At 41.2% G+C, this 10798-nt stretch overlaps 1 protein-coding gene across 1 annotated transcript; it reads left to right on the top strand.

Annotated features, from left to right (window-relative positions):
* Positions 1 to 26: 26 nt before the first annotated feature.
* Positions 27 to 8782, top strand: NDUFB2 (NADH:ubiquinone oxidoreductase subunit B2). The gene is made up of 4 exons (XM_059933224.1): positions 27 to 189; positions 4993 to 5137; positions 6391 to 6489; positions 8698 to 8782. The coding sequence occupies exons 1-3, from the start codon at positions 92 to 94 to the stop codon at positions 6463 to 6465; spliced, it is 318 nt and encodes a 105-aa protein (XP_059789207.1). The 5' UTR covers positions 27 to 91; the 3' UTR covers positions 6466 to 6489; positions 8698 to 8782.
* The last annotated feature ends 2016 nt before the right edge of the window (positions 8783 to 10798 follow it).

The raw sequence follows: 10798 nt of genomic DNA, 5'->3' as shown, positions 1-10798 counted from the left end.
CCGACGCCATGACGTCACTGGGCGGGGATCCAAGGGAAGTGACGTGAAGCGGCGGAGCGGCTTGCGGATTGCTGTCCGAACGCGGGCTGGCATGTCGGCTTTGACGCGCCTAGCGCCTTTAGCGCGCGTTGGAGGCCACTTCTTCAGGGGCCGCCGCGCGCGGGCGGCTGGAGGCGCTGGAGTCCGTCAGTGAGTATTGCCTGCGGTGGGGGCTTCGCCTGCATCTAACGAAAAGTGCCAGTCTTCCGGACGCCCTCACCTTGACGCCGAGCACCACGGGCAGATCCGGGTCTGCAGCGACCTCCACCCCGAGGCATGCTGGGACTCGTAGTCTGACGGCGTGACCCAGGGGCCCGGGAGAGGGGGGGGACGTGGGGCGGGGATCTCTGCTTGCCCGGCAGGTTGAAGTGTGTTTCGGGCGGGCCTTGCCCCAGCGGGAGCCTGCCCTCGGGAAGTTGACAGTTGAACTTGGAGACGGCTGGAGCTAATCTGGAAGCGAGAGCAGGAGTTGGGAAGGCGAGGGCATTCCGGGCAGAGGAAATCACCTGTACGGTGTAGTTTGAAGCGTCAAGTTCGAGGCAAGGTGAGACAGGAGACCTTGGGACGTAGGGAAGGAATGGTAGAGAGTCCTCACTCCTGGCTCAGGGGTTTTGAACACAGGCGATAACTGGTCGTTGAGAGGTTTTAATCAGACGTCATGCGGCCAGATTTTAATTCTGAAAAATTATTGTGGTTGCAGACTAGAGAATTAGTTCTTCAAGGCACGGGCGTGGAGGCAGTCACCCATAGAGAGTGCCGAAGGGTGGGAAGAGAAGAGAGCCAAAAGTGGATGCTTGGGCAATATCGGAACTTTTCTTTTTTAAAGTATTTTTTAGAGCAGTTTTAAGTTCACATAAAAATTGAGTGTAAGGCACCGAGATTTCCCATAAATCCCCTGACCCACACGTGCATAGCTTTCTCCATAATCAACATCCCCAACATGAGCGGTACATTTGTTACAGTTGATGAGCCTACACTGACGTATTATTATCACCCAAAGCCCCATACTATAGAGTTCACCTTTGCAACACCAGAATTTAGAGTGAGCAAAAGCAGAGTCACCCATGATGTAGCCCAGGAAACCGACTGGAGAGCATAGTGCTGGGATGCCAAGGGAGGGCACGTCTACCAAAAAGGAGTTGGTAGTGCAGAGAGGTTCAGTAAGAGCAGGACTGAAGATAGTACATTGGATTTCTCCAAGTAATGGGCCAGGCCCCTTAGACCGTGATCTACACTTTACCAAGAGGCAGTGCAGAATAGTGGTTAAAAGCAGGATTCAGCCCCCAGAGTGCCTCTGTTCAAATCTCATCTCTGCCACACTCTTGCTGTATGAGCTTGGAGAAGTTTCATGATCTCTTAATAACTCAGTTTTCTCACCCATATAATGGGGATAATAATGTTGACTTCCAGGTAAATAAATGAATAATAAATCTCTAAAATGTTTTAAGAGAGCTGCTGGTGCCTACTAAGGATCATACAAGTATTGTTTAACTGTTATTATTAGGGAACTGAGACCAGGAAAATTAAAGGAGTGACTTGCCTAAAGCCATGTGTCTATTAAGGATACGGAGCTGGGACAGGTGTGGGGTGGTGAGAAGGAAAAGGCATGTGTGACCTGAGCAAGGACAGAGATGGAGAGCCACCAACAATAGCCCTTGACCTGCATGGGAAGACTAGGGGGTGTTCCTCTTCACCAAGGTCTTGGTACTTCCGTAACACATCGTATTTCACAGTATGTGAATACTTAAGTCAGTAGGTTTTCTGGAGAGTCTTTCTAGGTGCTGGGGATAGAGCAGAATACAAGAAAGATAATGGAGCTTACATTCTGGAGAGAGGACACAACAAGTAGAAAAGAACATGTTTAGGTACTATTAAGTGGCATGAAGGAAATAAAACGGGATTAATCTAGAGAGTGTCTGGGGGTGGTGGGTGGGCTATTATACCTAGGATGATGTGGGAATGCAGGCCTGAGAGTTTGATTTGAACTAAGACCTAAGTGATGAGTAGTCAGCCGTGCAAAAATGCCAGGAAGAGCTTCTCAGACGAAGGAGACAGCAAGTGGAAAGGTTCTGAGTGCTGATAATGGGCAAGCAAGCTGGTGAGGGGACAGTGGTAGAGAGACAAGCAGGGCCCAGATTAGGGTGGGCCTTGTAGGACGAGGCCTTATTCTAAGAATGATGGCAGGCTGTTGGAGGCTTTAAGCAGGAAAGTAATATGATCTGGTTTATGTTTTATTTTTTTACACTTTTTTTATTGCATTTCTTTTTTTTTTGAATTTATTTTTTATACAGCAGGTTCTTATTAGTTATCTATTTTATACATATTAGTGTATATATGTCAATCCCAGTCTCCCAATTCATCCTTGGTTTATGTTTTAAAAAGGTCACTTTCACGGAGAGTTATGGTGCTTTCTTTTTTCTTTTTTTTAAACTTGACACTTAAAAATCCTGGGTTGGAACAGCCATTATTTCTTTGGATATTGTTTCTTCCCCATTGTTTTCTTCTTATAGGACACGAATTAGGCATATGTTGGGTTTTCTCATCCTTCTAACCTCTTTTCATATTTTTTACCTGTGTCTAATCCTGGCTTTAATCCTTTTTATTTCAAATGATTACATTTTATTTCTAGAAATTCTGTTGTTTCAAACTTGATCTTTATAGTTTCTTGTTCCTTGCTCTTAATTTCAAACTTTTATTTAAAAATAACTTGTTTTCTCTATTATAAATTGTAATTATCCATTTTTCAAGTCTTGTATATTTGATACTGCTGTCTGTTGTTTTGCTGATTCTCACTCATAGTGTCTTATTTCCTTGTAATTTTTGATTGTGAACTTTTCCTGGAACTTTTATCTGTCAGAATTCTTTGAGGTCTTGCTTCTCAAGGGTTCAACGAATCCAAGACCACTTTAAATTCTTGGGTTGAGGTTCTCTTGGACCATAAGGTCCAAAACCCAGGTAGTGTGAATTTGGGTGCAAACCCACCTGAGGACTGGCTACTGGTAACAAATTCCTGTTCCCTTCTTCATGGCAGGTTTATGTCCCATTCACTCTTATATCATGGGGCTGCAGTTTTCTTCAGGGGTCTAGTAATTAGACTCTTCATCTTGGGTGGGCCCCAGGCTTCTCCTGTCTCCCACAGCTGTCCAGGTAGAGGGTCACAGAGTCTGGGGAACAGCAGAAACCCTCAGGGCGAAGGCCAGCTTCAGCGCTCATGTAGTTTCCAGGTCTTGTTTTAACTTGGGTTTTGCCCTTGGTAGATTCCTTTCTTTTGTGTCTGGTCAATGATTTATTAAAAATTAAAAAAAAAAACTCAACTAGTATTGTAGTTGTTTCAATTTGGAGGGTTGTTCAGCTTGTCTAGTTTGCCATAGTGCAGTTAACAACCTGTCTTAGAACATAACATTAGGTATCTGTGGAATCTTTATATTCCTTAATCATGGCACTTGTTATGCCATCCATTCCTTTTCTCTAACTGCAGTGTTTCAAATCTTTGTTCAAAAAGATTTCCACCTTGCAGTCAGTGACCCACTTATTTCAAGTCATAGTTAAAACATGTCACTCCAGCAGTAATTAAATGTGGAGAGTTTCTGGGAATGGGTTTAAACTATAATTCTCAAATCTTATTTTAAATGAGTTTAACTGATGGGTACTTATTACTAGACTGTATCCAAAACCTATCAAAGAGGAAGCCTGTTGTTACAATATATTGAATTCACACCCCCATGGTTTATTTATATAATGTATCTCTATGCAGATAGATCCTGAATAGATACTGTTAAATATAATTGGCATACAGAAACAGTATGGTGTAAAGCAGTGATGCTTGATGGAAGCTTTTTTTTTACTTATTTATTTTTATTTTTGGCTGTGTTGGGTCTTCGTTGCTGTGCGCGGGCTTCCTCTAGTTGTGGCGAGCAGGGGCTACTCTTCATTATGGTGTGCAGGCTTCTCATTGCAGTGGCTTCTCTTGTTGCGGAGCACGGGCTCTAGGCGCATGGGCTTCAGTAGTTGTGGCACGTGGGCTCAGTAGTTGTGGCACGTGGGCTCAGTAGTTGTGGCACATGGCCTCTAGAGCACAGGCTCAGTAGTTGTGGCGCATGGGCTTAGTTGCTCCGCGGCATGTGGGATCTTCCCAGACCAGGGTTTGAACCTGTGTCCCCTGCATTGGCAGGCGGATTCTTAACCACTGCACCACCAGGGAAGTCCCTCTCTAAATTTTCTATATCCATTTGTATGTAATAGCATACCTATAGCTGCTGAATAGGACTTGAAAGTAGCCCCATTAAGTACAAATTCTATTATTTGAATTAGATTCAACCTGTAATAATTACAGTCCAACTGAATAAAATGAGTATAGCTCGTATGGATTATATTCCACACCTTGTCAACAGTATCTAAATGAAAACACAAAAACCAGAAAAACTTGTTCAAACTTACTGTTTAAGACTCTTCGCTTTGTTCAGTGCTTTTGGCTTATTAAAAAGGATCTGCTGAGTCCTCTTTTCCATAAAGTGGTCTTTTAATAAAGATTGTAATAGAGCAGAGGACATAATTTGCCTTTGAAGTAGATGGCTAACCAGACAAAATAAATTTGATTTGTTTTCCTGGATAAGCTAGTGCCTTACTACTACAGGTTTATGATTCCTTAATCAAAACCCTTGGGGCCCGTACCCCATAATCAGCACATTCATATTTCTGGTGTGAAATACATGAATATTCACTAAATGAAAATCATAATTAGCCTCTTGTCAGTTCAGGCCAGTTTTTGCTGCCGCACAAATTTAAAGCAAGCTTATGAAAAAGGAGTATTTCGAGGGGTTGTGGAGCATTGCCGTTCTGTATTTCGTGGAGGAGATGAGAAAGGTTTAGTTTCTGGATGTAACTCAGAGTTTTGGATGAGTTCATACTTTGAAGATACAGCAAGCTGCTTAACATTTTCGTTTTGTCACGTAGTGCTGGTGGAGGTGTGCATATCGAGCCCCAGTACAGACAGTTTCCCCAGCTGACCAGATCCCAGGTGATCAAGGCAGAGTTCTTCAGTGCAACCATGTGGTTCTGGATTCTCTGGCGCTTTTGGCATGACTCAGATGCCGTGCTGGTAAGTGCAGGAGAATAATTCTTGTCCTTCTTTGGGTGTGGGGAGGGAAGATCTCTTAATAGCTTAGCTTGTTTCTTTTTTCTGTTTGTAGACTGTTTTTCAACCTGGATGTATCTCTTCACCACATTGTCCTTATGTATATGCAGGAATCCTTTTATTTTATGAAACATATTGTCTCTGACCTTTTCCACTCAGGGATGTATTGATACATGTAGGTGGCCCATGTCTTACGGTTTCTGTTTGGTGGCCATATTTGGAAGGGAGACTATAGAAGCTAATTCTCTTACTTTCCAAGCTAGGGTAGGGGTTCATCAGCAGGTTAAGTTTCACAGTTAAATGCCTTTAAATGGTAAATGTTATTTAGTCTGTCCAGAGGCCCAAGGCAGCCAGGTTGAGGTGGGATGGATGTGGGCTAATTTCCCTCAGGAGGGAAATTAGTTACTGGTGACTTTCTAACATGTCATTGGCCTCAAAAGGAGCTTTTAATGACATTTGCACAGATGCTATTCTCTAGGAAATTACACCTTTAAGTCGTTGAAATCCATGCTTATTGATCCAGAATACTTTGAATTTTAGTAAATTTGTTTTTTTTTTTTTAGGATAGGGAAAAATCTTAAATTTATACAGTGAGTTCTAGAAGCATCAGGTTGATTAACATCCCACTTCTCTTAAAATTTCTCTGTGCCCTTGTCACCCAGTAAGGAGCTGCATGGTGTCTGTGGCAGCACACAGACACCTTTATCTCACTGTAGGTCAGCTGTCAGGATTATTGTGTCACTGTCTGGCATGAGATAGTGATGCAGCCGGATATGCCCTAGATCAGGATCGAAAAGAAATGAGTCCACCTGGGGCTTCCAAATCTCCCAGCAGGAATGACAGGACAGTTTGAGACCTTATGTTTTGTCAGGGAGTCAAGAGATTGTTGTGACAAAGGGTATCTTTGAAATCTGTTGTCTCCGTACCGCCCACGCTCCGTCACAAACACGTACTCAAATGCTGGCTCAGGCCAGTAGCTCCAAAGTGGCCAGGCTTTTAAAATTCAGGCCACAGCCTATTTTGAGCAGATTGAAGAATAGCTGGACCATCAGATAGTTGAAGTAGAATTTGTTCCTGTGGTATGTCAAGGATTTTTTTTTTAATCACATTTTTTTTCAAGATTTCTTTTAAAATGTAACCAGCTGTATGGAGTGTAGATTCTTTTAGTTGCGTGAAGTATAGATTCTTGAACTTTTTTTTTAATTGGTTGTCATTAGGGTCACTTTCCATATCCAGATCCTTCCCAATGGACCGATGAAGAATTAGGTATCCTTCCTGATGATGAAGACTGAAAATGTAGACTCAACTCTTTCCAAGTGGGTATACCCCAAGTTTCTTTTTAAAGTTATATTTAACTTTTGTCAGTAAACATGTTTTGACTTTGCACCTATGATGGTCTCGAAAAAACAGTGCATTTTATAACAGCATGAAGAACAATTAACACATCATGTCTAATTTCTGCCTTTGGTATTTTCACATTTGCTGTCATTCTGCCCACTTTTCCCCATACACACTTTTAGTCTCATCTTCCTTTTCATGTTTTAAAAAATTATTTTTTCCTAAGCTATGTTACAGTTTAGGGTCCCATTTATCTATCTATTGATCAAAGACTTTTTAAGCACCAACAATGCACAGGGCTTAAAGTGATGGACAAGATAGATACGGAGCTTGTTTGTAGTTGCAAAAATACAGTGCTCTACGCTCAGCGTTTTAATGGAAAATTCGAGCATATGGGAATGTTACAATATGGAATTGCATGGAATTAACTCTTTAAACAGTAAAAGGTTGTGGCCCTTTCATTTTCCAAATCAGGAAGTCAGAGAGAGTTTTTCTTTCAAAAGGAAGATACTAGGAGGAGTTCCTTTCCTCACAAATCCCTCAGGGATTAAGACATTCTCATTTAACATGATTTTAAATTAATCACTGCATGGATAATAGACCTAAAAATAAAACCCAAACTCTTAAAGCTTCTAAAAGAAAGCACAAGAGAGTATCTTCATAATCTTAAGGCACACAAAAAACTTTTGGAGAAAACACAAAAGCACTGATACAAAAAAAAAAAAACTTGATAAATTTGATTTAGCCTAATCAAAAATTTCTGCTATCAAAAGACACCCTTATGGAAATAAATATACAAGCCACTAATTGGGAAAAGATACAGCATATATATCCAACAAAGGGCTTGTATCTAGTATATGTAAAGAACCTCTATAATCAACAAAAATTAGATGAACAACCCAATTGAAAAATGGGCAAAAGCCTTGAGCAGATACTTCACAAAAGAAGATATATGAATGGCCAATAATCACATGAAAAAAGCCCCTTAATATCATTAATCACCAGGGAAATGCAAATTAAAACTACAGTAAGATATCACTTGTACCCACTAGAAAGACTAAAACTTTAAATGTTGATGACAATATGGAACAGCTGGAATATTGGCCAGTAAGAATGTAAAAAGGTACAGCAATTTTGTAGAATTATTTGGCAGTTTCTAATGAAGTTAAACACATATATCCTAGGATTCAACGACTTTATTCCTAGGCATTTAGTCAAGAGAAATGAAAATATATGGCCATCCGTACAAAATTTTTCATAGCGATTTTTTTCTTAGTATCTCCAAACTAGACCTAATTGTACATCAGTGAGAGAATAGATAAACATATTACAGTATATTCATTCAGTTGAGTAATAATTCAGCAATTAAAAATAACAAGTTACAAGACACAGTCATTTAGGTAAATCTCAAAATCATTAAGCAAAAAGAGTGAGTCACTTAAAAGCACTAATAATGAATGATTCCATTTATATGAAGTCTGCGAACTGGTGATACTCATCTATAGAGGTAGGGTGAGGGGTCGGTACATACAGTTGTCAGAATTCGTTGAACTAGACCTTTAATATCTGCGCATTTCAATTTTAATTACACCTCAATAAAAATGTAAAACAAAAAATTTAACCATTGCACATTAATAATTGCCATCATTCAAAATACCTTGGAAATTGTTTTAAAGGGTAGGAAGCATTAAGAGACGGTTAAGTGTTCCCATTAAATCATACTACTAGTATTGCTGTTATTTTAATTCGAAGTAGCTTATTGACACGAAAGTTACAGCAGTTTTGTGTATATGGGGGCGGGTGGTGGTGGGGCAAACAGTGAAGCTGTTTTATAGCTCGTTTCCTGTCGCTGGCTTTCCTATGGACAAGAGTCCTTACCAGGCCTTACAAGGTTCTTACCAGGTCCTTACCAGGCCTCTTGTTTCCCCAGTGTTAACGGGTCTGCCAGCACTAGCCTCTTCCTATCTTCTTACATATTTTCCAATATTCCGGTACACAGTCATTAACATTTTAATGGCTAGACTGTAAACCCTTTGAGAAATCTGCAAGGTGATTTGACTCTTCTGCAAGGCTACTCACATGACTGATGCTCAATGAATGCTTGAATAATTGAATGAACAAGAATGATGGATTTGAATTATTGAAAATAAAAGTTCTTAAAGCTTTTCACTTTTGTTTCCTTGCAGGAGCCAGGTGAGAATTTCAAGAAGTTACAGACATCATATTATATATTAAGTTGTAAATTAAAGTGTTTTGGTCAAGAATGAGGAACTGAGTTATGGATATTTCTGATAATGACAACCACCCTTTATGGATTATTTCCTGTGCTCCCAACTGCTGTGCTAACTGGTTATAGCCCTTTTGGTGGGTCTTCTTGGGTACCCTGTGGTATCGATAGATAAGCCCTAGTACCATTTATCAGTGAGGACATCGAGGTTCAAGGAAATGAAGTAACTTGCTTAGGGTCACACGCTGATGAGTGATGACATTAGGTCTGACCCCGTGCTTAACCATACTGCCCACCTCCTTGGCCGACGTCTTAGTCGTATGTACATTGACAGTTTATGTGAAACTCTTGCCATTTCTCTACTGCTAGTGTATTCTTGCCCAAGTATACAGAGGTTAGAAGTCGGTGTGGTCCCTCTGTTGTGTTTATGTATCTCTTGTGGGCTGGGCATTGTGTTGAGTCACCATTTGTGGAACTCTTCTGTTGTGTTTATGTATCTCTTGTGGACTGGGCATTGTGTTGAGTCACCATTTGTGGAACTCTTGAGACACACGTCTAACTAGGAATTCTTAGGGGCCAGAGGAATGCGAGATAAGGGTGAAATAGGATGATGCAGTTTTTCAAAAATTTGTTTCAAAGTACTTTTCAACCTTCTGTAGCATCACAATTCTGAGAGGAGGTAGGACAGAATTTTATTCTATCATCTACAGATAAAAATATGCAGTAGAGTGGCTTAATGACTTGCCCAGAAGCATAACTATTCATATTTTTAATTTAGGTTTTTGACTACCTAGGTGTTGGGAATACCATGCTAAACAAGACAGATGAGAACGTAGATTTTAGGAAGGGAAGACGGACAAGTAGATAAGTGAGATTTACTAATTGCTGTGATGGAAATAACACTGGGTGCTAGAGATGGTTGATGCTGATCTTTTCGGTGGGCGGGGAAGACATTTGAGCTGAAACCTGAACAAGTAGCAGGAACCAGCTGTGCGGGGTCTGAAGGAAAAGTGCCCCAGGGACAAGGAATAGCAAGAACCAAGGTCACCATGTTTAAGGGACAGAAAGTCCAGTGGGGTTCCAGCAGGGGAGGAGAGGGTGGGACTACATGAGATTAATAGGTCATGGTTGCAGGTTTAGATTTTATGTTAAATGCAGTGAGAAAGCTTCTGACAGGCTCTAGGCAGGGGGTGGTCCAATTCGAGTTCCTAGTTCTTAGGTTTTTTACCCCCAGCTTTGGTTCTCCCTGGGTGTCAGAGTGGGCATAATGGCAGCAAAAGCTAAGTGGAACAGTTTCACCCTCCCCACTGCCAGCTCCAGCAGTCCTGAGCCTGTTGCGCAGGGTGTCCGAGGCTCTCCTTGGTTTTGTGTTTACTCACCTGTGTAAGAGTGTGCCGTCTCACCTGATAAATATTTATGGTCTTTAAAAGACCATTAGATCTCTGTGTACTTTTTAGGTTTCATTTTTCTGTTGTTCTCCACTGCCGCCAAGCCCTGCCCCTGCCCCCGCCCCCTCCCCCATCGATGAAAGTTGTTTTGGGAAGGAATACAATCTGTAACGGTGAACTCAAGCAGGATAAGCCCATTAGCTTTTTCCTTAGAAATCAATCAGAGTTGCTTGACTTGAATTAAAAGGTAACTTTAAAACTAGCAGTCTTCTAAAACTGGCCAGCGTGGCCTCCACATGCTGGATCCTCTTTTCCATACCTGGGCTGTGAAATCAGTTTGCGCTGATGCAGAAATTGTCCCGGCCCAAGGAATAGGCCTCCACCCTCCTCACATTCTTTCCATTTTATAGATGAGTAAGTTGAGCTGTAGATAGGTAACTTGCCCAAGCTACAAGTTAAGAGAACTGAGGTTCAAATCCTGGTTGTCTGGCTGTAGGTCTGAGTGAGGTAGATGGTGTAAAGCTTTTTGATCATGACCTGCCTACTCTAAGAAATAATTTTACATTGTGACCTAGTGTGTGTGTGTATGTATATGTACGTACATAAATAATACAAAAGTTTTATGGAAACTTATCTGTTACATTTTCTTTTATATTCTATTCGACATTTAAA

Source organism: Balaenoptera ricei, chromosome 9, assembly GCF_028023285.1.
Source record: "Balaenoptera ricei isolate mBalRic1 chromosome 9, mBalRic1.hap2, whole genome shotgun sequence".
NCBI lineage: Eukaryota > Metazoa > Chordata > Mammalia > Artiodactyla > Balaenopteridae > Balaenoptera > Balaenoptera ricei.
This window is presented reverse-complemented; position numbering and strand designations above follow the sequence as displayed.